The sequence below is a fragment of the Bipolaris maydis genome, assembly GCF_028858645.1.
Source record: "Bipolaris maydis strain C4 unplaced genomic scaffold PSV08scaffold_11, whole genome shotgun sequence".
Classification (NCBI taxonomy): domain Eukaryota; kingdom Fungi; phylum Ascomycota; class Dothideomycetes; order Pleosporales; family Pleosporaceae; genus Bipolaris; species Bipolaris maydis.
The window spans coordinates 10,679-37,785 of NW_027093867.1; the positions used below are offsets into that span (position 1 = coordinate 10,679).

Here is a 27,107-nt window from a genome sequence, read left to right on the forward strand (position 1 = left end):
CACAACCTCGTCAACGTCTATTAAGAAAAACGTGAAGATACTACAACGCGAGGTTAACAAACTAGTTACAAAAGGAAAACAACTAGCAATCGAATTCGACATAGCAAAGACAGAGCTAATCCACTATACAAAAAACAAAAGAAGAAAAGAAATACCTCTAGAACTCCCTAGCAAGGAGAAAATATACCACAAAGATACGATTAAGTGGCTAGGGGTATACCTCGACAATAAGCTATCCTTTAGAGAGCACGTAGCTATTAGAGCTAGCCAAGCAAAAACAGCTTTTAATAGACTAGGGAGACTAGCTAACATCGACCGCGGGCTATCTCCCTTTGCTATCAGACAACTATACCTAGCATGCGTCACCAGCATTGCAGACTATGGGTCGCCAATCTATTGGCGCAACCAGAGCTTTATTAAAGATCAGCTTCAACCGCTGCATAACGCGGCTTGTAGAAAGGTACTAGGAGTATTTAAAACAGCTCCAGCTATCCCAACAAGTATCGAAGCTAGCTTGCCGTCACCAGCCGTACGGCTAAGCCAAACGAATCGAAAATACGCTCTACGAGCTATACAACTAGCTCCAACCCATCCAATTACAAAAGCTATTGCAAGGCTACAAAAAACAACCCTTCAGCAATCAAAACAGCCAAATAAACCAAGACAACTACGCGCTATCACAAGCTCCATCCCATCTACCAAAGAGATAGAAGAGATCATCTCATATAGGTTCAGACCATGGGACTCTCTTAACTACAATATCTCTATATCAAAGAAATCCAAAGAAGAAGAGGCAGCCGCCCACAAAGATTATATCCAAACAATAGAGGATAACTCTATAGTAATCTACTCAGACGCCTCTAAAACTAAAGACAGAGATGGGATAGGAGTAGGCCTAGCGGTCTATAACCCTAACCAAGAAGAAATCTACGCAGAGACAAAGAACATAGGCGAGCAACAACTAGTCTATAACGGAGAGCTTGAGGGCGTTACAGCAGCGTTTGAATACGCTGCTAAAACAGCCCAAAAAGACCAGAATATCCACGTTTACGCTGACAACCAAGCTGCCATCTATAGGCTCCAAAGTCTATCAGATAAGCCAGGCCAACAATGGGTAATTCGGTGCCAAAAAGCAGCCAAAGCTATCCTTAACAGAAAAGCAAAGATCTTCTTAAAATGGGCACCAGGCCATACAGACATAGAAGGAAATGAAAGAGCAGACGCTCTAGCAAAGGAAGCTACAAAACAAACACCAAAAAAATCACAAACAAGCCTAGCCTTCCTAGGCACTAAGATTAAGCTCCTCCAACGAGCTAGCCAGGCAGAAGAGTGGAGAAAGTATAGAGAAAAAGTAAGAGAGAAGAAGACCAGCTACGGAGCTATCTTCGATCTAAAGCTCAAAAACCAACTAGCAATCCCTAGAGGCACGAAAAGAGACATTTTAAGCTCCTTCTACTCTCTTAAGATAGGGCACGGATACTTTAACTCCTACCTAAAGAGAGTAAAGAGAAGAGAATGCGACCTTTGTAGATGTGGGAAACCGCAAACTGCAGAGCACCTACTTCGATACTGCGGCTTTTACAGCGTAGAAAGAAACCAGCTTAAAAAGACTCTAAACCAAAAAATACTCAAACTCCCACGACTACTCCATACCACGAGCGGTATAGAAGCTACATTAGCTTTTATTACTAGCACGCGGATAGGAACAAGAAAGTGGCATCTCGGCCAAGAAGGCTAGAAAGAAAAATAAGAAAAACAATAACAAAAGAGGAAAAAAAAAAAAAAAAAAAAGGAAAAAAAAAGAATAGTTAAAAATTTGAAATATTTAGCACTATTTCCTTCTCCCTAAGAGAGCTCGCTGGAAGGAAGCCTAGCTGCCCTACATCTCTCCCTGTTACCAAACTGCTCTTAAGCACCAGGCGTCTAGAAAGCTAGCAACAGCTTAGCTAGATATAGGCCGAAGCACCACAGTCACGCAATACAGCACAAAGTATCAAATTGTAACTAGTTAGATAGAACGGCCGTCGGCCAAAGTCCTACATAGCCAACGGCTGATACAGGACTATAATGGAATAATAATAATAGCTACTCTACTACTATATATATTCATTATCGTAGGTTCTAGTTTAGTTCAGGGTAGGTTGTTAGATTGGTTTAGGGTAAGATCGTTGAGTTGTTGGAATGATTGTTGATTTGGTTCAGGGTTGGTTGAATGGTGACAGTTTGGTTCAGGGTAACGTTTGTTGAGTAAGGTCGGAGAACAACTGAATAGCTTATCTCCAACAGCTTACGAGTGCGTGCTCGCTGATCCGCTAGATCCCTCGCAGCTTAACTATGCCGGTAGAGTCTGCGCTAGCTTCTAATCTACAGAATCTCTCCTTTATCCACCTGCGTATCTCTTTATAGATACTATTAGACGGACAGTTATAGAAGGCTATTATAGGTTCGATAGACGTAGGGGACTTAATTAGCACTAAATAGCTCAAAAACAATAGGAGCCGCGAGAGGAAGTTTGACATAGTAGTAATAGGAGGTTCGGATAGGCTTATGCCGTTAATGAGATATTGAGTTCTGATAGATTCGTGCCTTTAATAAGATGCGATATAGCGAATATATAGGTATAGGAGCGCTTTACGCAATGTGTTCTTATTGCAACTATAGTTCGCTGTTCTGCTGCCTTCGTCGCAACCGCAGTTCGCTAGGCTACTACCTTCGTCGTAACCGCATTTTAGTTATCGTACCTAATAGAGATTTATCTATTTAATATATACTCGTTGAGAGGCGTATTTTGGTAGTAATACTAACCTGTTTTTTAGGGTTTAATAGGGTCTCGCAGAGGTCTACCCAAATCCTTTTATTACGTACTTTAACTGTAAAGTTAATTTTTTTGATACCCGATTCTGGCAGGTTGGGGTGTGGCCTGCCATTCTTTTCTGAGATAATTGATCTGATACGCTATATAGCAAACAGAGTGAAAAATGTCAAGCGATAGAAGTCTACCTGTGACGGGCTGAACGAGCCAGCCCATTATAGTACAGATAGCGGCGGCTATCTCTTATGTACCAACTACGCAACGATATCAGCATGCTCTGATATCTTGTGCCAGCCTTTTAGGCGCGGTAGGCGGCTTGTAGTTGGCTGCGCAGTCCGATAGGGTTCGAACCGTTACACTACCTAAATCCTTTTATTACATACTTTAACTATAAAGTTAATTTTTAAATACTTGATTCTAGTAGGTGAGAGAATAGCTGACTATTCTTTTCTATAAGATAATTAATCTAATACGCTATAGTTATAGCAAAAAGAGAAAAAAAGGTCAGGCAATGAATCGTTTCCAAAAGGCTAGAGCAAACTATCTATAATATAAGAAGTGATACTCTTCTTTATCTTATACGCAAAGTAAATCGCAACTAGTACCGATAACACAATACTGGGCCAGTGGTGCTCATAACATCCTTGACTAGTACATCGTCTGCGACGCCTAGCATGTTCAATGTATCGTTCATAGACGCTGGAATGAAACTTGTGCTTCCCCAAGGTTTATGCATGCCGCTATAATCAGCTACACGCTTCTCTGGATCCCGCTGCTGCCAGTTCCACCACAGACGATCGATTTGCGGGTGGTGAAGGAAGAAAAGTGGCTCTGGAAGTTTTATTAGTCACTTGAGCACTTAACAGCACGTTAAATGAGCATCTAAACTCACCGTTTGGCGAAGTCGTGGGGTTCATTTCGCCACCCAAACTGGCGTGGATAGTTCCATGTGGACTGGCCTCGAGATCCGGCGCAAACTTTGCGAAGGTCTCGAGCTTCTGCTGATTGGCAACGTATTCCGGGGTGAGCGTATCTTTCATTGCATTCCAAGCCTCTGGCTCGTTGGCCTCGGCCACACTGCGGAAGAAACAATGACCTCCCTCCGTCATCTCAGTGGGCGAATTGGGGAGGTACTCTGGGCGCAGGTCCTTGAAGGGTCCGCTGTTGACACACGATAGTGTCTGGTCGGTGGGCGCGTTATACTCGCTACGGTTGGCGTCGCCGTTGCCACCGAAGCCGGTGGTGGACGACATGACCGGGGATGCGAGGAGGGAGTCGTGGTCGAGTGTCCAATCCCAGTAGCTGTATCTGTGTGAGTAGAGTGCATTTTCGAGAGTCTGGTGGAAGACTTGCGTTCCCGGGCCACTGTATCCGCACTCGCCGAGCGCATCAAAGTAGCACTTGGTGAAGTACCTGTGCCAGGGTAGAAACGTCGCTTGATTGTGGACTGGAAGCGTTCATCTTAGCGGCGTAACTATCGAGATAAATGGCAGGCTTACTACTGCCAGCCAATTGGAAGTGGATGTGCGGGAAGTCATCGAACAGTGACTTTAGACCGATACGCGAAGGCTTTGTCTTCAAGCAAAGCACGGCGTCAATGTATCCCTTCTGCTGAGCAGGCTCGAGCTTGCGCCACTCAATTCTCTGTGGCGGGTCGATGCATTTGCTGCCATCGCTAACCTGTCGTGCGGGGAGAACGACAGCCTGTGAGAGGCTCGCTGCGGCAAGGAGTGTGATGCTTTTGAAGAGCATATTGATAAGTGTGGAAAGGAAGTCTATGATTTGACTTTGAACATTTGCCGCAGCTGTGCCATTGACTTATTATACACGAAGGATTGTTGGAAGTTTGCTCTAGAGCCATTGCTAAACTTGGACGAATACGGGTGCTAAGCGTCTAAGAGGACATTAGCGTCTGATCTAGCGTATACCAGAGCATTGTTTTGAGCCTGAGCGAAGATCTTTTGCGCGGAACGAACACGTGCTGAGATTGAAGTGTATGTCGTGCTTGGATGTACAGATATTGCTCTCTCAGATGCAGCATTGGGGGGGCTTATTACATCATAATTCCGTATCTACCACAATAACGGAATTTAAGCCGTATACCTCATTGTGGATTTGTTGTTCGCACGTGGTAACGTTACATTCAAGCCTTACTAAAAGTGGGCCCTTCCCCTAAATGGCCTGTGCGAGCCCCTGACCAGGGTTCATCTACTGAAGTAACTAACCCCCATGTTCCAGCACTCGAGAGGAATTGTGTGGACTTGCAAAACCTGGCGAACGACAAAAAACATTACAAGTGTTGCTATCATCATGTACGTGGCACGAAGCGTCTGCTGAGCTGTTGATCTACGAAAAAGCCCCATGATGAATACCTCAAAATATCAGTAACGTGCGGCCATCTGCCCACTGGAAAACTAGGTTACACTGAACCCGGTGTTTGCAAGCAGGAATGCCGCAGAGCATATGAATATGAGTCGATTTATTTAAGTTTGCGCAAGCATCTGCTTCTTTAATTCACGCCTCCTCAATTTTATAGTCACTTCTTAGTCAATTGTTCAGTTCTTTGACGGCTATCTGACAACGCTCAGTGTACTGCTCATCACCTCATTAGCTTGATTAATGAGATCTATCATATCATGCGCGTTGGTGCGTGACATGTGTTTAAAATCTCACTCTGATAATTCATTAAAATCTCGCCATTGAAAACATCGTTGCAATGACCAGAACCGTTTATATCCGAACTGCCTAGCTTGACGAGAGCTAAGATTATGCCCGAATCATATTAAGACAATCCAAAGGTAGATGCAGAATTGGCATTGATAATTGCTACTGTGAATTGTAGAAAGGTTGTCGATTGGAGGCGTCCAATGATGCTTGTGGAATACATTGAATCACTCATCGTGCTGATACGTCGAATGCGCAGGGACTTAGCACCCAGGACTTAGTGCCCACGACTCTATTTCATTTTGTATTTTGCCATTGAATTGACTGTAATTAATTCATCCCTGAAGACCTTGGAATCTTTTAGAATTGTTTCAGTGCTCAAAACATGTGTGCGTCGTGGAAATTAATGAAGAAGCTTAGCGAAGACTTTAATGTTAGTTAGAACGTATTGTCGTACATATTCGGTTTCGTTCCGTAACACTGCGTTGATGTCATCGTCTAAAAGACGTGTTCTTAGCAGAGAAATGGGGAAACACTTCTTGCAATCATAGATGCGCATAAATGTGCTTGGCTCCACTAGCTGATCCCTCAGGGTCGAGACGGACACAGCACTACCAATACTTCCGTTCAAACTAGGCCCAGTCTCTTTAACCGGCAAGTGGTATTCAAAGTCTCCGCCATCAAGAAGACTGCTTCGGTTGTCTGTAAGACTGGGATGTGGAACGGGTGCGTTGCGCACCGCATTAGGGCTCGATGGTTTACGTGTTAAAGTGAATGACATTGTTGCGTTCTCCTTCTGGACAATCAATTATTTCTCTAGTGGTGTATCTTTTGGAGGATTAGCACTGACCGTATGAACGATGCCGTCTCAGTCGGTTTCGGTCTTGGGCGAGGTACCGGGAGGCGAATCATTGCCTTGCTCTTTCTTCACGCTATTCAAAATCTATTATAATGAAGCCGTACTTCTGGAAGCATACTTGAGGCGGCCATTGAGTGCATATCTCTGGTGGGCGGCAGAGGATGCGTTCGTTTGCAGATTGGTTTAGGTCGGACTGTTGAGAGGACTGGACAGAAACTCGAGACTCAAGTTCAGCCCGGTAATTAGGTGAAGCACGAGGGATCGCTTACCCTAAACTCTCAGAGTGGCTTCTATGACTTTCAGATGTAGGATTCAGATAGTTCGCGTAAGTTAAAAAGGCCAAAAACTCCGCCTGAGTTAAGCGCTGTGGCGTGCCATCTCCCGACAAAACGTATAGTTCGATACGTCTGATTCATTGCGTGGCAATAATGAATCAATTGCTAAGAAGAAAGGTCCTGAGAAGTGGCGAGGTACTGCTGCATGAATACTGGATTTTGGATGTGACAGTGATCTGCTTTCAATATGAGATTTATAGTTTGCAACACTGTGTATCGCGCAGTGCGAGTAAGGTAGTAGCGCTCACTCTTTACCGCAAACGTTCATCATTCAAAGAGATCGCAGTGCCCGCACAAGCTGGCATAGGACTGGGTGAGTTTGTTGATTTCGTCCGCCGGTAGTAAATCTAAAGTGGAGTAACAAACCAAGTTATGATTGTTTCTGACATGTCATATCATGCCATTTCAATCGGTGACCGTAACTTCCAGAACCTTAGAGAGCTAAGGCAGTGATTACTCAGTGGCAACCCAACGCCCCACTAATCACCACCTTTCGGGCGTAAGTCTCTTTTCTTCTTTTTTTCTTCTCGACTATCCATTTTCAAGAAATATACACGTACAAAGAAGATAAATTTGAACCCCTGTTGTGTCCATAGCTATCGTAGTGCATTAGAGATGCCTGAGAGAGCTCCAGCTTTCGTGCTTTGATGTCTACAGCATCGTATTCACGAAATAAGGCTAATTGTTGGTACAAGCCCACTACAACCCGACTGCTATGCGTATATCCAACTTTCCATAATATTAATGACAACACGACCTATAACAAAGATGGAGAAAACTACTCACGGCAGCCAGTGGAGATATTGCTGTCCTACCTACCAGGTTTCCATAGTACTAACACAAATGGAGAAACCAAAAACCCCTCACGTAGGAAACACCCGAATCTCGGCTAGACTAGCTAAGATCCTAACTCAAAAACCCGGCTGAAAAATTCGGACGAATTACTAACTGGAGAAACGACTAGGAGGTTGGCCGAAACATCGGCCAAAAAAACAGCCAGATAATCAGCCAAACCACCCGGCTTGTAAACCCTCAATAATACAGAGCTGAAGCTATCTCCCCTCCATAACGCTGCTCATCAGAATCCTAAATATTTTTTCAATTCCAAATTAATTTTTTGAACTTCAATGCCAAGCCTATCCAGTGCGGATCGGAGTTGCAAAAGGCTGTAGGAGGACACGAAACTTCAACGCTAAGTCTATTTTGGCACAGTTTAGGCCCGATCCATCGCTTCGTATTGGTTAGGGCCTATGATCCATCTCCAGCTTTGAAGTTTCACCAAACAGAAGCGCAAGCGGAGGGATGTCGGATGAAAATGCCGCATGTGAGATCTGCGGGTATTTCCATTCGCATACTCAATCAGTAGAAAGGCACCTAAACCATATTCATAATAGGCCTAAGCAACCGGCATCAGGTGGCAGAATGGTAGAGAGATTTGAAGACGTCAACACGTAATGCCTAGTGTCACTTTCGTCGGAAGCGACCAGATCAGCCAAGATGGTATTCACATAACTCCCAGTGATACAGGTTGATTATGTTAATGATTAATGGTGTGATTTTGACATTTCCTGACTACTCTTTTCTTCAAAGGTTGAAACAAAAACTCTCGGTCTGAATTTTACAGTATTGTGTTTGGTTTCTCACCTCAGATTTTCTGAATAGCAAGATACCACTGTCTGTGCAGGCTGCCTTGTCAGGGAAGCGTCGCCTTTTTCCACATCGAGCTCCCCTAAGTTCTTAATGACTGATATAGTTTCCATTCCACTACCGTGCTGATCATTTTGTAGTTGATCCGAAGCGACTTCATACCTCGGATTCTCCAAAATACTGTTCCTACCAACATGTTCTTGTTCGAAGTTTGCCTGTTTCATGGATGCGTTGCTGATAGATGCGCCTGCAGATGTAGAGTCTAGAACATGGCTGCGGTTCCGTGCTCTTGTGAAGCGTTGACGGGCCCGCTGTGCAGATGCGAAAACATAATTTCGATTACTCCGGTTTGCTGGATGAGGTTTCCGAATGGACCAAAACGACCTATGGAATACTGATGGCTAAGCATGGGATGTAAAGAAAAGGGACAGGAAAGCTTACGAGGTTGCAAACAAGCACTGTTAACAGCAACAATGGCGATGCAGAACTCTCGTATACCCCAGCGCGCGATATTGAGAACGAATATGTTGGGTACGACAGTGAGTGATACACGCGTAATACTTCGCAACCTGATTGTAAGCCTCGCGTTTGAGAAAATATAATGACAGAGTCACGTACCATGCTGCCAGAACGAAAAGACCAGAGGCTAAAAGGGAAAAAATACCAAACCGACTAGGCATGTAAGGTTTTGTTTACATTCAGAAAGGAGCAAAGCGACATACATGTGCAAAGGCTTGTTCAACTGCCAAAGAAGCGGGACTGGTATACTGAGCAACTTGGCTGTGTTAGTATGGACACTGAATTGTGGTTATCGATGGGCCTACAAAGACATCTGTTGTAGCGTTGAGACAGCTTGCAAGAATGAGTATTTTCGGTGACGCGGTACATACGAGAGGTGGATGTGGAACCAACTGCCATCTTTGATGGTATGGCAGGCATGAGAGGCTCAAAGCCAGTGTGGTGGCCGTGAATCCTGACAAACATAGAAATACAGTGAACCTTAACATATAGGTTTGCCAGCGCTCCAGGAATATTCGTCGGTAAAGCATTATAACAACGCCTTTAAGACTGAAGATCAAAACGATGCTTATTCTTGGTGAGTATCTTTACAACAATGCGATGGGCTTATGCTTACTACGCGTACCAAGAGCCGAGGAAGAGCTTGCTTGAAAACTCTACTTCAGCAAACTTGTCATGATTGAACAGAGCTATCTCAGCTGCAGAGTAGTCGGTATTTGTTCCAGTGTGATATATGATATCTGTTATGGCACACGTGTAGGTCCAGGCAATTAGTGCAACGAACGCGAAGCCATCATCAAGTTGCAGGCCCATTACTCCAACAGTACGAAGGCGGACTGCGAACCTAAGAAGAAGCCATAATGCACCAACTGAGTAAAGACCCCAAACCTCTGGTAGGAACTTGTCATCTCGCGCGGGTGCCATGACGACAAGCTTTCGCCGTGGCGTGTCAAAGTTGTGATTACCTCAGATTCAAATGGCAGTTCTTGTGGGTGTGAGTCATAATATCAACGCTGATAGCAACGCGAAGGCTTGCATTCATCTTTAAAAGATTGAGAGTTTTAGATTTGTCCGTTGGCTCGCGCGAAGAGGGGGTAGGTTTGGTGTTCGAAGCCCGTCCAAACTTTATTCTTGAGCATACTCGCATTATAAGTAGGGTATTTCCGATGATTTATCCAATTCGTCTATTGCGAACATGGGATTTATCTATCTTATGCCTTCCGGAAGATACCACCGGATTTATACTTATCCCAGCCCCCAAAAACCCATCGGATATCGTATGCTGCAAGGAAATCTTCACAGCCTTGGACGACTTGGTAACGAATCGGAACTCTCGGAGTTGGCTTTAATGGCCATGTGTGGCTGATCGAGAATACGGGCTCCCGACGCGCATCTCCCCTCGGCTGGAAGCCGTTAGCTTCCTGATCAATGGTGCACTTTTTGAAGCCCCTCATTATTTCCTAGTCAGGCAACTTAGCCGGACTGGTTATCAATCATGCTACAGCTGTTACGTATTCGGATAGCATGCATGTGTTTTTATCTAAGCTCCTCCCTATCTATCCTATCCACAATGCTTTCCCTTCACAGTGGTGATCGCGTCATTATGATAAACACTGGTGCCATGCTAGATACATGATTAGGATCGCAATTGGATGCGTCCTGGATTACTTTATCAAAAAAGTATATTTCAACACTCATCACACTAGAGAGTTATGCTTCATTTGCATTCCCCCTTTTTAGGATAACCTATTGTTAGGTCAAAATACTCATCAGGCTATGCGAGTGTGAAAGGCGGCCCAGGGTTACTCCAAACTGACTATAGATCACCTAAGACCGCCAACATCGAAGCCACGGTGTAGCAGTCATCGTACTGTTCCGTGGGACCTATCACTACACAAGAATGGGTAAATGTATTGGTGATCTGGAATTCTGTAACCATCTAACCAACTCAATTGTCAACAAGTGTGCTACTCGATTCCAATAAAACCAGAGAGATGCGTCCTCTGCTGGTAATGTCACCTAATCATACCATTCAAAGCAACGCAATAATTTAGCACGTACAACCTACAGCAAAAGGAAAACAGAACCCGATCTACGGCTGAGTCTTCACGTCAAGGTCATGCATACACACAGCAATTTGTGTCAATGTTCTACAGCGGAGGGACGTAGTCATTATAGTTCTGGTAGAAGGTCAAATAAGCAGTATGTCACTACGGTTCATTAAAGTCCAAAATCTTAGCTGTACCATTTCTGTACCTGGGACCTACAGCTTGTTTTGTAAATCTTGGCTAGGTATATCTAGAGCAAAACTACGCAATCTCACTATAGTTGCATGTCAATTGCCGATTAGGATCATTGATATTGCCATTTAAGTCAAGTTGAGCAGCACGATTAGCTGACAAAACGATGCCTTATCCAGTGATACAATCACACCTAGATGGGGAAATGTCTAATAAGAAATGGTTAAGAGACTGTAATTTTGTAAACTACCTATTACGGTTAGTTGTAGACGGCACTCTGTGTTGGGCGCCTACTGATCTGCTGCACGAGGTTTCCCGAACTAAGGCTAATGTGCACACGATTACTAATCCGTGTATAGTTGACTGGGGCTTATTCAGGGCCCATTCATATTTTTTCTTTGCTAAAGTGTTAAAGACACTGCTGTACTTGCTCATTCTTAGTATCCTCTCCCTCGTTTTGATTCTTCCCTTAGCATCTCACTCTTACATCAAAGACTCAATATCACCTACATTCGCGTTTTTCCACGTCGAAACTCCTCTATGCATCCCATTACCAGCATCGCCACACTTCCGCCCGTCCGTGTCCAACTGCCCTGCTGAATCAAGCACTACCTTTGGTAGGCATAAAGAATACGAGAGCCTGGCACACGCCCAAGATCCGCTTTGGGACGACCTAATCCCTCAAAACGGCGGGTTTCTGATTCTTCCATCTGCACACGGCGAGTTGAACCAATACAATGTTAGCATGTTCCACCAGCTGCACTGCCTCGCTATGATCCGAAGCGTTGTGCAAGGGCTGCAAGAAAAGACCGATCCCGCGCGCATCCACGTGCGTCACGACCATGGGCATGGAGACCCTGAAGCTGGAATAAGTGATAAGCATTGGCAACATTGCCTCGATTATCTACGTCAAGTAAGGGTCTTTGTGCTGGACTTTGTTCCATCTCATGACCGCTGACTGCTAGTATCACCCTCAGAGAATCCTTCGCAATGCCAACCCGACCATCGAAGAACCAAGGATTAATTCAGCAAGGGAAAAATTTATTAATGGAATGGTGGAGCGTCAATGTCATGGCCCCAACGTTCTCTTCGCTGCGAGTGTCGAGTCTTTTTGGTATGCCAATGAAGAGATTCGAACTGGTAGAAGGAAATTTCTGTATCACGATTGATTGAAATTTCGTATATAAACATGTCAACCCAACTACAATTCTTTGTCGCCATCAAGAGCTCTCCAGAATTTGTTCTCGGTCTCTTTGTGTCATGTCCAGGTTGAATGTCATTCTCGCATTCTTGCAAAATGCCGCTGGCGTCCTTTTAATCTCATCGCATGTTTCCTTTGAGGCTTCTCAGACATTGGAAATATACTTGGCGCACAAAAGTGCGAACTAGATTGCTTCGATGTACATGAGTAATAGAACTGGTAAAAAGTATGTACTGTTTCTACCGATGGGCTGTTGAGTTCCGAGGCCTGCTCCTGGATGCGATTTTTGGCCCCAGCGCTATGTAGGCCGAAATGAGATGTTTACGGTATGACAGACATGCCTTGTTGATATTGGCCGTAATGGAGGCGCATGTACCAGTGATGTATCTCTCTCATGCAACGCATGAAGAGTTCATTTCGCTTGTAGGCTCTCACATGGCACACGGCATCATGCCACGTCTGTCGATTGAGCAAACTGCCTTTTGTTCAGCCTTGTGTGTTCGCCCCCACACTCCATTTACAGCTTAGCTACTTCCAGGTTATGCGCTCGAGGGAAATGACTCGCGCTGGTGTTGGCGATCAGATCCATATGGTCTTTGCCAATCAGCATGGATTGATGCATGAGGCTTAGATGTGCACACAGTATTGGATCATGCTTGGCATCAAGACACGTAAATAGCCATGAAGCCGTCAGGCTGAGACTGAAGTGAACACCACTTGGTTCCTGCATCTACGGTTCGTGATATTTATTGAATTGGTTTCAGCACAAGATACCGCATTATGACGAGGACAGTGCGAACATTACTCTTTATCCTCTTCATTCAAGTCACTGTAACAGCAGCAGCCGGCGAAACGGGAAGCGACCGCATTGGGACCGGCCAATGTCCCGAAAATGTTGAATCTATCATGGCCTATTCGCCATTCAAACCATACTGGAAGTTTGATAAGTTCAAGCATGACGTTCAAAAGTGCTAGACCGCCGCAGATTGTCTCTTCGAGTCCTGTGGTGAAAGTCGGAAACAACAGTTTGCAGCCACAGCATTGGTCATGGGGCTCATACCGTTGACTTTGAAGGACGTCGCATGGCCAGAGCGCCGTATTGTACACGTTACCGAGCCTCTGCCATGGCTGTGCGATATCTTAGTCCTGGCTTTGGGCCTTGTACCACTACCGGCCGAAAAAGAAACCCTGCTATCGGCCCATCAGAGAAACGAAGAAAGTAACGGTTTGGCAGGATACGCGTGGAATATGAGAAGATCAGCCATACGCTTTATGGTAGTCACACTTGTTATATGCCTCTTGGCCTGCTACGCAGCACTGGTGTTCAACGAAATATACAGCAAAAGATCTGCTCTCGGTTGCGTTGTGCCTTTCTTCATCACCGCCTGGTATATTGTCGCTCTACTTCCAGCATCGATCCACAGGGCCTTTGCAGGACGGAGACAAGCACGTATCAAGAGACTGCATCAAGAACGAGAAACTCACATTGGTTTGATTCCACTCCAAGGATCCGGAATTCGACCAGCACTTGTGCAGAATACGACGATTACTGTAGAATGTAACAACGGCAGGGTAGTTTCGGCTATTCAGGGAGCGGATGAGGACTGGCCAGTTCAAATGGCCTGGGGTATATATTACATTGCTGGCACATTGATATTCGCGAGTATTATGGCGGTGACTATTATAGAAATGGCGGTTTGGGTCTTCTTGTGTCTCGCAGTCACTGGTATTAGCAAAGTTCTGGCGTTCTTTATCTGCCTCCTTTTCGAGAAAACCGGTCAAAGGAACTGAGCGTTGGCTGTATATTACGAAACTTGTTTGACAACGATCACTTTAATAGTTTGATTGGTAATTGGAACAAGAAAAACCAGCCGATTTTCAACGCAAAGAGCATGATACGAAAGGGAACAAGAACTGGGGGAGCGGGTGGGAATAAAGTCACTTCCAAGCCAAAATGTGGTGGCGGCTTTGCCGGTTGCGTTCAAGGGCAGCGAATATGCTGCAACATCCAATTTTCGGGGGAAGTGGTGATATACCTTGTATACCAAAATGAATCAATTCTGCCTGGCTTCAATGCAACTTCAATCGCCAAATCAAACACGTTGGGGATGCGAACCAGCTATGGTGACAGGGCTTTGTTAGTAAAGGAGAAGCATATCAGCCTTGTTTGGGATGTGCTCTCGATTCTGATGCTACGCATGCCACGTTGTGTTGGGTTGATGTCGATAGATCGATTGGTATCATGCCACTCTAGAAGAAATGAGGTGATTTCATTCGTGACTTTCGGATAGCAGCAATAGATTTTTCTTAAAACAAAAAACGTGTCTATAATCTCATATGGTGCTTTCTGATGCCAAATCAATCGCGTGTATACGAAGAATGATGTGTCTTACCAATATATTCGCTAGCCACAGCGGCCCTGCATGCCAAACTGATCCCAGAACTGTAATAGCACCGAAGCACATTACAAAACACTCAACATGCGTTCAATTAGAAAAGAGATTGCTTGGTGTCGCATGTGGACTGATTGGGTGTTCCACAGCTCTTAGCCACTAGTCGCTTCCTATAAATCATTAATACCTTAAATGCAAGCAGGGTTTCCTATAGAGGCTGGCTGATCATGACAAAGAAAGCATCTTCCGGGTTCAAAAGGTGCGAACCAATCAGCGTATGTTCATGAGAACTGCTGAAGCTGGCACAATGCGACAGTATATCTCCCTCACAAAGTAGCGAAAATCCAATTATGGACAACAGGTCTGAAGGTCCCCGCGGGGGTTCATACAATTTCTTGTTCTTGTGAACTACTGCACTGTTGTTGAGGCAACAGCGTTGTTACTAGTACATTGTGAAGGGGAGCGCTGGCCATAGTGGCCATACTGCAGGTCATGAGACTTCTTCTCTTCCCTGGATTTACTATAATAAGGAAACGTTTTTCATTTGGTCGATGCTTCCCCAACACAGCAACAGACATCAACCCAGAAGCGTTTCCAGTCTTGGTTCCAACTACCGCTTGGCCTTCTTCAACCATGGATGCATGGGTCCTCATAATGGTACTCGTCCTCATGACGCTTGTGATAGCAGGGCTAGTAACCTACTTTGGCTACCATCAGTACAAGCGACAGTTTTTCCCGAGCTATGACGAGGAACGTACGCAACGTGCTAAAGATAACGAACAAAACCAAGGCGGTAGTTCTGAACTTCGGGATATTGGGCGTCCAACAAATGTGCATCCCAAAAATCGGTCACATGGGCATTTTCACGGTGTGCCAGCGAACATGACGCCAGTGGCAGATCCAGTAGCACCTCGTGTAGATATCGAACACCAGATTGGAGAAGACCTCCTCGCCCCGTCGGAGCGAGTGTTCAAGACAGCCGAGGTGGCAGACGAGAATAGCCATGGACGACATAACACTGTCGAGCATTCCCAAGATCAGTGGATGCACGGTGCAATTGGAGCAGGCACGGTGCGAAATGTCAACGCAGTGAACCCAGCAAATGTTGAGTATGCTCCTGAAGAACCAATCGCGTCAGATATCTGGAACAAGATTAACAATCGAGAAGTACGGGTTCCTCGGCGTAAGCCCCTGCAGAAAACGGCCGAACAAAAGGTTGTGACAATTCGCGCCGTCACACCTGACGCTGAATAGTGCAATGCGCGGGCAAAGAAACTACTGAGCCCAGGACTCTGGAGATTGAGAGCATGAGCAGAGAGCGATGGAAGAAGGAAGAAGGAAAGTAATACGCGGCCTTTGTCTAGTGGTGGTAAATGGCATCAATCTGAAGACTTGAATCGTGAGCAACATCTCTAGGCGCTATGAATACCAACTAGGACGGCTTCAGCACCTTTGGACAGGTAGGGTCAGGTAGTTGGATAGGACGAATGGCTACGGGTTTAGCTCCGGTGGAATTTCTGAGTTTGGTGGGTGGGACGGATGGTATTGCCATTGGATACAAGGCCGACAGAGCTGTAAAGGAGCATAGATTCCATAGTCATAGATTTGAGAATTGAATTCAGAGTACCAGGAACCTGTGCGCGTGGGATCGGTTGAACGCATACAGTATGTGGGTTTGAGAGACTGGGGGGTTTGCATAGCTGTTCTTTACATAAGTGGGTGACATTCGAGAATGTTCTATGGCATTGGAAATACATACTAGACTTTGTCACGGCGGCGAGGGTGCGGACATGGCGATCGAGGATAACGGAGTAGAGTGCAGAGAGGCGCTAGATGAGGTGCGATGTGCGGTGAGATGTGAGTATGTCTATGTAGTTGTATGTAGTAGTACAAGGAATGTACATAGAAAGATGGGTAGCAGAGCAGGTGCGAGTTGATGGAATCCAAGTGTCGCGTGGTGCCGAGGTTTTGCCATGACGGCCACCGGAGGAGGAGCTTGGACGTCCGGCGATGATGTCGAGATTCCGACGTTGCTGATCAATTGATGCGTCCAACCATACATATGCCGCCACTACCACATCGCCTTTGATATTTGCACTTTGTTTAAGTATTCCTCCACTCGCATCAATTCACGTGGCGAGAACACGTGTGCTGCGTGTTTCCGCGCACATTACTCTCATTCCTTGTATACACACATAAGACTTTCTGCCGCCTGGCTGCACTCATAGTACAAACACACCATGTTCCAGAGCCAGAACCTGCCGTGGCGGGCAGCCCTTCGCCAGGCATCGCGCTCGAATTGTACGAAACTCACCACCAGATCATCATCACGATATCTCCCCGCCCAATGCACAGCGTCGCTTGTTGCGCGGCCACTCCACCGATGCCCCTCGCCACCCGCCGCCCTCTTCGCATACCGCAGCTTCTCCACGTCGCTAAGCAAGCAAAAGGAAAAAGACCCCAAGACACCACCTGAGCTACTGGACGAGGGCGCAGCAGAAGAGACGGACGAGCTAAAGAAGCTCAAGGAGCAGCAAAGAAGCCGAGAGGTCGAGGGCAAGAGTGACACACCCGAGCCAATACCCCCGCGCACCGGTTCTGGGCGAGGCAGCGCAGCAGGCGGAGGCACCGGAGGCAGCGACGGCGGTGATGGCGGCGGCAAGAAGCGAAAGGGCTCCGAACGCGCCCTCGTCAAGCCCACGATACCAGACGTCTACCCACAAGTCATGGCAATACCACTCGTTAAGCGCCCGTTGTTCCCTGGCTTCTACAAGGCTATCACAATCCGAGACAGAGAAGTTGGCCAGGCAATTGCCGACATGGTGAAGCGGGGGCAACCGTATATTGGAGCCTTCATGTTCAAGGACGAGGGCGCGGACAAGGACGTTATTGACGACCCTAACGAAGTCTATGATGTGGGCACATTCTGCCAGGTTACAAGCGCATTTCCCGTGGGCGCCGATGACAACTTCGCCATGACCTGCGTCCTCTACCCGCACCGCCGTATAAAGATGACGGGTCTGAAGCCGCCAGCACAAGCCAAGGAGGAGCCATCAGTGGCTGAGAGTACTTTGGACGAAAGTTCCGAAACACCAGAGACCGATGCTGCTGCAACCCAATCCAAGGGTGACGTCGTTGCCAGCTTCGAAGAGTCCACCGAAGAGACCAAGACAGCCCAAGGCGCCCTGGTCCCCACCATTCTCAAGGGCCGCAAGGTCAGCATCGCCGACGTGGACAACATGGTTGAAGAGCCGTTCGACCTAAAGTCAAACAAGACAATACAGGTGCTGATCAATGAGATTGTCAACACTTTCAAGGGTGTCGCACTCTTGAACCCACTGTTCCGAGACCATGTCTCGACCTTCTCGGTACATACTACCATGAATGTTGGCGAGGATCCCGTCAAGCTGGCCGATTTTGCAGCTGCTGTAGCCCAAGCCGAGTCGCACGAGCTGCAAGACGCGCTTGAGGAGATGGATATTGAAAAGCGGCTGAGCAAAGCACTGGAGCTTCTGAAGAAGGAACTCATCAGCGCGGAACTGCAAAAGAAGGTCGCAGACGATGTCAACGCCCGAGTTACGAAGAAGCATCGCGAGTACATGCTAATGGAGCAGATGAAAGGCATCAAACGTGAGCTTGGCATAGAGTCAGACGGCAAAGACAAGTTGATTGAGAAGTTCAACGAAAAGGCCAACAAGCTGGCTATGCCCGAAGCCGTGCGCAAGGTCTTCGAGGAGGAGATGAGCAAGCTACAAGGCCTCGAACCCAACGGATCAGAGTTTAATGTAACCCGCAACTACCTTGACTGGCTCACACAGCTGCCTTGGGGTTTACGTAGCGCAGAAAACTTTGGTATTCAGCATGCGCGCGAAGTCTTGGATGAAGACCACCATGGCCTAAAAGACGTAAAGGACCGCATCCTCGAGTTCATCGCTGTCGGCAAATTGCGTGGCACTGTTGAAGGCAAGATCCTTTGTTTGGTTGGGCCGCCAGGTGTGGGCAAAACATCCATTGGAAAGTCAATTGCTCGCGCCTTGAATCGCCAGTACTACCGCTTCAGTGTCGGTGGTATGTATGATGTGGCAGAAATCAAAGGTCACCGCAGAACATATGTTGGTGCACTGCCTGGGCGCATTATTCAGGCTCTCAAGAAATGTCAAACTGAGAACCCACTTGTCTTGATTGATGAAGTCGACAAGATTGGCCGGAACAGCAACCATGGTGACCCAGCATCTGCCCTTCTCGAGCTACTTGACCCAGAGCAAAACAACAGCTTCCTAGATCATTACCTGGACGTGCCTGTCGATCTATCCAAAGTCCTTTTTGTGTGCACAGCCAATATGGACGAAACCATCCCGCAACCACTGCTTGACCGTATGGAAGTAATACGACTTTCGGGTTATGTTTCTGACGAGAAGATTGCAATCGCTGAGAAGTACCTGTCTCCTGCGGCCAAGGAAATGAGCGGTTTGAAGGATGCCGACGTTGTGCTTGAGAAAGACGCAATTGTCGAGCTCATCAACAAGTACTGCCGTGAGTCGGGTGTGCGAAATCTCAAGAAGCATATCGAAAAAGTCTACCGAAAGTCTGCTTTGAAGATTGTCACCGATGTGGGCGAGGAAGCTCTTCCAGAAGCCGCAGCTTTGACTGAAGAGGGCAAGGCTGCGCAACAGGAATCAAACAAGAACGAGAACGACCCCAAGGAAACGCCAAAGAACATGGAGGAGCAGACTACCGAAAAGCCCCGCGTGGCTCTCAAGGTACCAGATTCGGTGCATGTCTCAATCACCAAGGACAATCTTAAAGACTACGTTGGCCCACCAATCTTTACTTCTGACCGCCTTTACGACTTTACACCACCTGGTGTAGCCATGGGTCTAGCATGGACCTCTATGGGTGGCTCTGCGCTCTACATTGAGTCTATCCTGCAAAATGCGCTATCCGCTTCGTCGTCACCTGGCCTCGAGCGCAGTGGTTCCCTCCGAGACGTTATGAAGGAGTCGACTGGGGTTGCCTACTCGTTTGCAAAGAGCGTCATGGCTCGCGATTTCCCAAAGAATAAATTCTTCGAACATGCTAGGATACACCTGCACTGCCCCGAGGGCGGTACTCCCAAAGATGGGCCAAGCGCTGGTATCACAATGGCTACCAGCTTGCTCAGCTTAGCCCTCGGCAAAAAGATTAGAGACGACGTTGCCATGACTGGCGAGCTTACTCTTACCGGAAAGGTGCTGAGAATTGGTGGACTACGCGAAAAGACTGTCGCAGCAAGAAGGGCAGGTGCAAAAACCGTGATTTTTCCACACGACAATATGAGTGATTGGCTCGAACTACCAGAGGTACGTGGCACATCTTATCTACGTTAGGAGAGCATGATTGGCTAACTTGCGAACAGAACATCAAAGAAGGCATCGAGGGCCGCCCCGTGTCATGGTACCGGGAAGTTTTCGACATTGTATTCCCCGATCTCGACAAGGAAGCCGCCAACAAGATGTGGGAGAAGGAACTAAAGTCCAAGAAGGGTGATCGCAAGAAGCGCGAGCAAAAGAGGAAAGAGGAGGAGGAGGAAGAGTCTGGCGATGACGACGACTAAGCTGGACTGCTAGATGTAAGATATATATAGTGACCCGGTGAGAATATGGGGTTGCAGCAACGCAAGCGCATTATAGGCGTTTTTAATGATGCTGTTTGGCAAAGCATTGGGCTATGAAGAATATGGGCCAGCTATGATGAATTCGACTGCATCTTGGGTAATGAAGCAATGAATGAAATTCTCTTCTCTACATGAATGCAAAGTGGGCTCCGACTGTTGATTTGTTTCTTGTTTTGTGTAAAAGAGCATGGATGACGTTTTGCTCTGATTTTGCTAGATACACGGACGAGAGAAGAAGAAGAGGAGAAGGCGGGTCGGTCCGTTACCCTGTACATTTCCACAAATATATGTACAAGGCGTACCTTCTTTCTTCTTCTTCTTTGCACAATGCTGTGACCGACAACATGGCTGTTTGCCAACCTCGCGAATCTAGTCTTGGCGAGACGAGGACGATGCGGTTTGGATTTTTGCAACAAATGATTTTACACTATTTTTGCGCGCCAGCCGCCGCACAAGAGACTAGTTGTAGTCATCTTATTCCACACGTAACTACACGTTGTCCGTCTATAGAGCTACCATTGGCTTGATTTGTTCTTGTACTCTCCATCATCGCACAAGCCACATCGGATGTCTATCTGTTTTGGATTTGTGCGTTGGTTCGCACGGCTCCCTTTTGTCTCTTTGTTATGAGAGTGCGTGGCATGCCATGGTGTGGCGTGGCGTGGCGTGGCCCTGCATGCTGCAAGTGTAATGCGTTGCGTGGGCATGAACCATATTGACGTGTCAGGAGGGATGATGCGGACACACGACAGGTAAGCTGACAGACGGGGGGGCAGATTGCACGAGGGAGAGAGTGATGGGGAAGAGACAACGCATACTACTCTGCGAACTAGAGGGCACGAATCAAGGTTGGTAATCTCTCGATCTTTGGTCTCTGGCCGATACGAGGTAGAGGGATGCTGTCATAGGTGCCGGAGATTTGTGCTTGTAGTGATGATGTAGTGCTATGAACGAGGTTGTTGTCATTTTGTTCAGAGGTGAGCTATGAAGAGAGAATTGCACAAATATTTTTTTGTTGGGGCGCAGCGTGGCATATTTATTGCATGTGAATACACGTACATATACTGTACGTATATATATAGGTATATTAAACACTGATAAGGCTACCGAGGAACCCATGCAGCAGGAGACGCCGGTGTAAAAGCTTGTAGTAGTTACTTGAAAGAAAAAAAAAAAGTGAGATGAACACATCCCTGTACCTGCTTTTGCGCAAGCATCCTGAAACTGCCGTTGAGAAGTCTGCTCGCAAGAAGGGAGCCGTCTAGGCACCTTTGGCGAGTTGTCCCGTCTTTCCACGTCCGGTTGACTCGAGGCGCATCGAAAAGGGTTGGCTGTGCGTCCTGTTGGGTGGGGAGCAAGGGCAGTTGCATGCAGAGTTTCCAGTCAGCATCGAGGGACGATTCCGCAAAGACGTCGAGGTGCAGTAGTCTGGCCCTCGTCTCTGCTTGGGCTAATGTATGCAGGCCCGAAAGAGGGGTTTTTGCTGCTATGCCAATGTGAAGGATTAATGAGGGGGCGGGATGGCGCCAGAGGGGCAGTCGTCTGAGAAGGCTCTTCAACGCAGATTCTGGCAGCAGCAGCAGCAGGCTGGTCATATGCATCCAGAGCGAGGAGCCGGAGAGTCAGGGCGTGAGTGACGTTGATGCCAAAAAGCCAAACTGTGTGTCACTCTCACCGCAGGTTGGTGTAGTTGGCTGCCACACGCACGGCAGAGGCCAATCAGGCACCGAGTCGGCGGTACCAGGCGGCTTTTCTTTGCCTCCCCAGCGCTTGATTTGACCAAAATGCACCCGAATTCGGACTTTTGCTGGCTGCCTGTCTGCCTGCGTGCTGCGCATGCTGCAGGCTGGAAAGGGCCCTCTTTTCTTTGCTGTGGCCCAATGGCCGGAACAGGCGCTTGACCGCCAGCTGTCTAACGACAATGACAGCAACCCCCAAAACGGTGCGATGCTGCTGCGCACTTTTGCTGCTGAAATCCGCCCTCACTTTTTTTCCTCGCCGCCCCCTTCGCCCCTTCGCCCCCTCGCCGCCCGCCTCCAGCCTGTCGCCCACGTTGGTGCAACTCTGACTACGGTGGTACCGGTACTGCAGGCTTGTGCGAGGTGCCAATAGACTGGCCCTGGGATATTTGATTTGCTGAGTCGGTCGGGATACGCTAACGTGGTGGTGTTGCTAAGCCGGCTCGACGGAGACAGTCACGCCCTCAGTCCGCATTCATTGGCTGCCACCAGCCCAGCCTTCTGTCGCGCACCCATCCCTACTCACATCAGACTCATCGTCGCACGTCGCATTCATCGCTGCCTGCCCTCCCCTTTCCCGCCCGTCCCCAGCCCCCCGACGATCCACGACTGCTTGTCGGCTTGCCCTCGACACCCCCATTGACCCTCGCCCGTTGCTGGAGATTTCGTCGGCCGTCCGCCTGCCTTTGATTAAGGTTAGGCGCCAACCCGCTCCCTGGCATGTCGCTTGGGCGGCAATAAAACACCCATCCGTCTTTCCTGTCTGTCATTCGCACGTTGGGACTGCCGAGATTGAGTTGCAGAGATCAGCACCACGGAAAGAACAAAAAATAAAACAAGGAAACAAACAAGGGAAAAGAAAAGAAAAAGGCCTAGGCAGTGTGTACAGAGGGGCAAATGCGCCATCGCAGCATCGAGGCACAGCGCAGGAACTAGGTTGGTGGACGCAGGAAGCCACAGTGGCACATGATTGCGACACAGCATGCTGCTGGCGCCAACCCCATAGCACAATCTTAACCCATCCGACCCGACCTGCCAATTTCCCCGCCGCGCGAATAGAAAGACCTGCCACCGCCTGTCTGAGTCACTTGGTCCTCGACACACCGCAAAGGCAACCACCCGACCATCGAACGGCTGGCAACGAGCCGAGACACCGGCCACACGGCGCTGCACAGCGTGGGACGTGTGCTAGAGCCAGTGTGAGAAGAAGATGCCATTGCCATCAGCGGACAATGGCGAGACGAGCAGCAGCCGCAGCAGGCAGAGGGCGCGCGCAGAAGTCAGCAAGCACAGGAGCATGTGGGATCACCTGAGCTTTCAAAAGATTGGCGCCTGGCTGAAGAAGGAGGAGCAGGAACCGCCGCCATCGTCGACCAAAGCCGCGAAGCCCGCCGAAGATAAGAACAAGGAGCCCACACGGCCGCATTCGAGTGCTGGTTTGCTGGGACGCAGAGGCAGCAAAAAGGTGATTCCAGGGCTGCCTAGACCCTTGACGTTCAAGCGGATGCAGAGTGAAAAGAGAGATAAACTGCTCGAGGTCCCTGTTCCGGGCGAACACAGGAGAGCTGCCTCGGTCGACCGCCAAAGCTCAGCGCCCTCAAAACGAGACATTTCGCCACCTCCCCTTTCCGCCCCTTCCATGTCAGCGCCCAACGTCCTGAGTTTGTGTGAAAGCCATGTGAAAGAAGAGCCGCACCCCGCCATGGAAGAGCGTACTATAGGTGGAGGCCCAGATTCGAATCTCCCACCCGGTGCACGTCAGGTTGACTATGGCATCGAGGAGCCCGAAGATTACATGTCTGCAGGCGCCTCTGTTGGAGAACTGATGCTGCCTCCTCCCCCTCCCCCTCCCCAACCATCGCAATCTCCACCGCCACCTCCCGCATCACTACCGCCTCCGCCACCTGTTGAAGCAGTGGATACCTTTTCTGAGCATAGCTCACATCACTCAGGGTCCGTCATTGATGATATTCGGTTGCAGGAAGAGCTGGAAGCAAAATGGATATTGAACCTCAGCATGCACTTCCGGGACATGTCAGACCGCGAAAAGTTCTTTGTGACGTTTGCCGAGGAGCCAAACAGATGGAGAAGGGTCACAGTGTCCTGTGACTACCGAAACATGGAACCGGACTCACTTGAGGCAGATCTCAAGTCTCTCCATTACCAGCGTGACAAGAGTTCGCGTATTTATGAGGCCATCCGCGATTCTCTGCCAGCTATACAGTTCTACGACACCGTGACAAACCTGAAGCTTGAAACGACAGATGGCCGCCTCCATGTTCACGTCACAGAGGACGTAAACGAGATCATTCCGTATCCAGCTGTTTCGGCGATTGTGCATCTGGATTGCAAGCGATTTCGTGAAGACGCAATTGCTTTTGACTCCCACATTTCTGGCTTTGTGTACAAAGTCTCGGTTAACAACCGAACACTGATCAAGAAGGAAATCCCTGGGCCAGACGCGGTCGAAGAATTCCTTTACGAGATCAACGCACTTGTCAGCGTACAAAATTCCAAGTCTGTCATCAGGTTCGAAGGCGTCATTGTCGATCAGCGAAACGAGCTCATCAAGGGACTCTTGATTAGCTATGCCGAACAAGGTGCACTGGTCGATATGATTTACGACTTCAAGACAACAAGTCATCTTTACTGGGAGCGCCGGGAGCGATGGGCACGGCAGATCATTCAGGGTCTTTCCGAAATCCATGAAGCTGGCTTCGTGCAAGGAGATTTTACCCTGTCGAACATTGTCATTGACAATGATGACAATGCCAAAATCATCGATATCAACCGCCGCGGCTGCCCGGTCGGATGGGAGCCACCGGAACTTGCCAAGCTCATTGAGAGTGGACAGCGTATATCGATATACATTGGTGTCAAGTCCGACCTGTTTCAGCTTGGTATGGTGCTGTGGGCATTAGCAGAACAGCAAGATGAACCTGAGCGCCAGCAGCGACCGTTGACCCGCACACTGGATCGACGCGATACCGATATCCCACCATACTTTCGTGACATCATTCGAGCATGCTTGAGCGAGTCACCCCAGTCCAGACCGTCAGCCGCGAACCTACTAAAGCGGTTCCCCGAAAATACCCTAGAAGATTACTTCAAGCCAAGGGCTACTGTGAGAGACAGCATCTCCACGCATAGGAGCGACAAGGAATACATTGATCCTAGGACGGCTGTAGACCTGGAGGATATTTCCAACCACCGTCGCCAGTCGAGGCAACAGTCGTTCTTCGAAGAGGTCCATGTCCCACGCACAGAGTACCCTGAATCGTCCGGCTCCTACGTCATACCCAACGAACGCTCTCAGCGCGGTCGTTCCCCACATCCTCTCAGTATCAGCGACAGAAATAGGCGGAGTGATTGCTCACGCTCACCCTATCCTGGCCATCGATCCGTCATGTCGTTGGATGACTCAGAGCTCGAAAATGAGCTTGCAAGCCTACCAGCTAGCAGGGAAACAAGATGGGAGCAAGTCTACGTGGATGGCGACACCAAGCTTGTTCAACGAGCTTGTGGTGACCTTGACGTGCATGAATTTGCAACACAGGAGCCAAAAGACATCCGCTTTGCGAGTCCACCAGGCGAGATGGAGGATTCGTTCATAGGTAGTAAGACTTCGGAAGAAACCCCACTGGGCTTATCGATGGGAAGTGGGCTCCAGCCTATTGGGTCACAGTCGATGAGAAACAGCCTACAGGGATCGTCTGAAAAAGGACAATCCCACAGTAGCGGCAATGATGCCTCCTTCAGCGAGCGTGTGCACCACCTTGCACAATCATGGCCGCAACCATCATATACACCTCCAGAACCTGCTGAAACTCCAGACTACTATTATGACAGCCAACAACCGCAAAAGCCCGACTCTACCACGCTGGCTGGCCTCGAGTACGATGTTGCCATGGACTCTTCGGCACCCAGTACGGAACCCCCATCGCGGACGAGCACCGGGTTCTCGATATTCGATCGACCAGAACCCCTATCAAGACGAGTGCGAACAGGTCTTTCGGCGTCACAAGGACATCGCATGCCTTTGCATCAAGATTCGGGGTTCGGGGAGCCAGGACGGGGGTCGTTTGAGAGCGAACGGATACGGCATAGCCTTGATGGGAGTATCAAAGACTTGCAGTTTTCATCGGACGAGGAAGCACGAATCGATGAGAGGCTCTGGGATGAGAAGGATGGCACCCTGTTTGGGGAAAGCGTCCGTGGTACCGAATCGGAGATCAACCCTCAGCCGATACCCATCTTCACCACTCCGGCATCGCCCCACAAAGAAGAGAAGCAGGTTGTAACGTCTGTACCTCGGCATTCGATACCAGGCGTTGGACCGAAGGACGTAGTTCGCGTCGCTGATGTTGAAAACAAGGCTTTGGGGGAAAAGACGTCGGATACTACGATCCGTCCGCCGAGCATCACCGCACTAGATTCCCATCAAAGTATTACCAAGCCAGTCGACTCCATGGAGGTTGTATTCAGCGATGTCACATGTACAAACAAGGGTGCAAAGGCGAAAACAGAGACAAAGACGAAGAAGATGACATCCAACACTGGCTCAGCAAAGGACACCATACAACCCCGCACACGAGCTGGAAAATCACACCGCGATCCCCTTGTCAACGATTATCTCTCTGCAACCGAAGACTCCGACAACGATGACAATGATGGTGGTAGGAAAGCGTCAAATGATTTGTCAGACTACCTTTCTCACTCCATTTCCTTTGACCAGTCTATTGATTTTTACATGCGCGAACACGAGAAGACACGGGTCGGTTCGCGAGGACCAAAAGTTTGAAAATTGTTATTAGGATCGTTTTTTTTTACCCCCTCCTCTTCCTGCTTCTATCGAACTCCTCTTCTTCTTCTTCTTTTTACCCCCCAATTTAAAGACCAAATGATCACATTGTATTACTCTGAAGTTATATCTTCCATTCGCTTCTTTTTTCTTGGTCTTTGTTCTTTGATACCTCTTCTGCCCCATGTTCTTCTTTATATTTGATATCACCCGAATTATTCGTCTCACGACATCTTCTTTTCGT

General features: G+C 48.2%; 7 protein-coding genes across 7 annotated transcripts; 5 read left to right on the forward strand and 2 right to left on the reverse strand.

The window, feature by feature from the left end:
• Positions 1–3,410: 3,410 nt before the first annotated feature.
• Positions 3,411–4,592, reverse strand: PSV08DRAFT_378144 (uncharacterized protein; the record flags this gene model as incomplete). Its single annotated transcript, XM_014218656.2, has 4 exons — positions 4,312–4,592; positions 4,190–4,259; positions 3,705–4,120; positions 3,411–3,643 (listed from the first exon to the last, which is right to left on the reverse strand). The coding sequence occupies exons 1-4, from the start codon at positions 4,562–4,564 to the stop codon at positions 3,411–3,413; spliced, it is 972 nt and encodes a 323-aa protein (XP_014074131.1). The 5' UTR covers positions 4,565–4,592.
• A 3,619-nt stretch (positions 4,593–8,211) lies between these two features.
• PSV08DRAFT_227358 (uncharacterized protein) lies at positions 8,212–9,760 on the reverse strand (the record flags this gene model as incomplete). Its single annotated transcript, XM_014218654.1, has 6 exons — positions 8,212–8,711; positions 8,759–8,877; positions 8,936–8,989; positions 9,040–9,092; positions 9,142–9,403; positions 9,453–9,760. 6 exons carry the CDS (start codon positions 9,758–9,760, stop codon positions 8,311–8,313), a joined length of 1,197 nt encoding a protein of 398 aa, XP_014074129.1. The 3' UTR covers positions 8,212–8,310.
• Positions 9,761–11,242: 1,482 nt separating this feature from the next.
• On the forward strand, positions 11,243–12,330 carry PSV08DRAFT_403604 (uncharacterized protein; the record flags this gene model as incomplete). Its single annotated transcript, XM_014218653.1, has 3 exons — positions 11,243–11,334; positions 11,518–11,989; positions 12,054–12,330. The coding sequence occupies 3 exons, from the start codon at positions 11,243–11,245 to the stop codon at positions 12,243–12,245; spliced, it is 756 nt and encodes a 251-aa protein (XP_014074128.1). The 3' UTR covers positions 12,246–12,330.
• A 727-nt stretch (positions 12,331–13,057) lies between these two features.
• On the forward strand, positions 13,058–14,068 carry PSV08DRAFT_411187 (uncharacterized protein; the record flags this gene model as incomplete). The annotated part of the gene is made up of 2 exons (XM_066093880.1): positions 13,058–13,237; positions 13,277–14,068. 2 exons carry the CDS (start codon positions 13,058–13,060, stop codon positions 14,066–14,068), a joined length of 972 nt encoding a protein of 323 aa, XP_065948640.1.
• Positions 14,069–15,263: 1,195 nt separating this feature from the next.
• PSV08DRAFT_378148 (uncharacterized protein) lies at positions 15,264–15,924 on the forward strand (the record flags this gene model as incomplete). Its single annotated transcript, XM_014218651.2, has 1 exon — positions 15,264–15,924. Exon 1 carries the CDS (start codon positions 15,304–15,306, stop codon positions 15,922–15,924), a length of 621 nt encoding a protein of 206 aa, XP_014074126.2. The 5' UTR covers positions 15,264–15,303.
• Positions 15,925–16,725: 801 nt separating this feature from the next.
• On the forward strand, positions 16,726–20,430 carry PSV08DRAFT_7701 (Lon protease C-terminal proteolytic domain-containing protein). The gene is made up of 2 exons (XM_014218650.2): positions 16,726–20,009; positions 20,066–20,430. Exons 1-2 carry the CDS (start codon positions 16,911–16,913, stop codon positions 20,261–20,263), a joined length of 3,297 nt encoding a protein of 1,098 aa, XP_014074125.1. The 5' UTR covers positions 16,726–16,910; the 3' UTR covers positions 20,264–20,430.
• Positions 20,431–23,272: 2,842 nt separating this feature from the next.
• PSV08DRAFT_378153 (uncharacterized protein) lies at positions 23,273–26,863 on the forward strand (the record flags this gene model as incomplete). Its single annotated transcript, XM_014218648.2, has 2 exons — positions 23,273–25,826; positions 25,896–26,863. 2 exons carry the CDS (start codon positions 23,273–23,275, stop codon positions 26,861–26,863), a joined length of 3,522 nt encoding a protein of 1,173 aa, XP_014074123.1.
• Between the last annotated feature and the right edge of the window lie 244 nt (positions 26,864–27,107).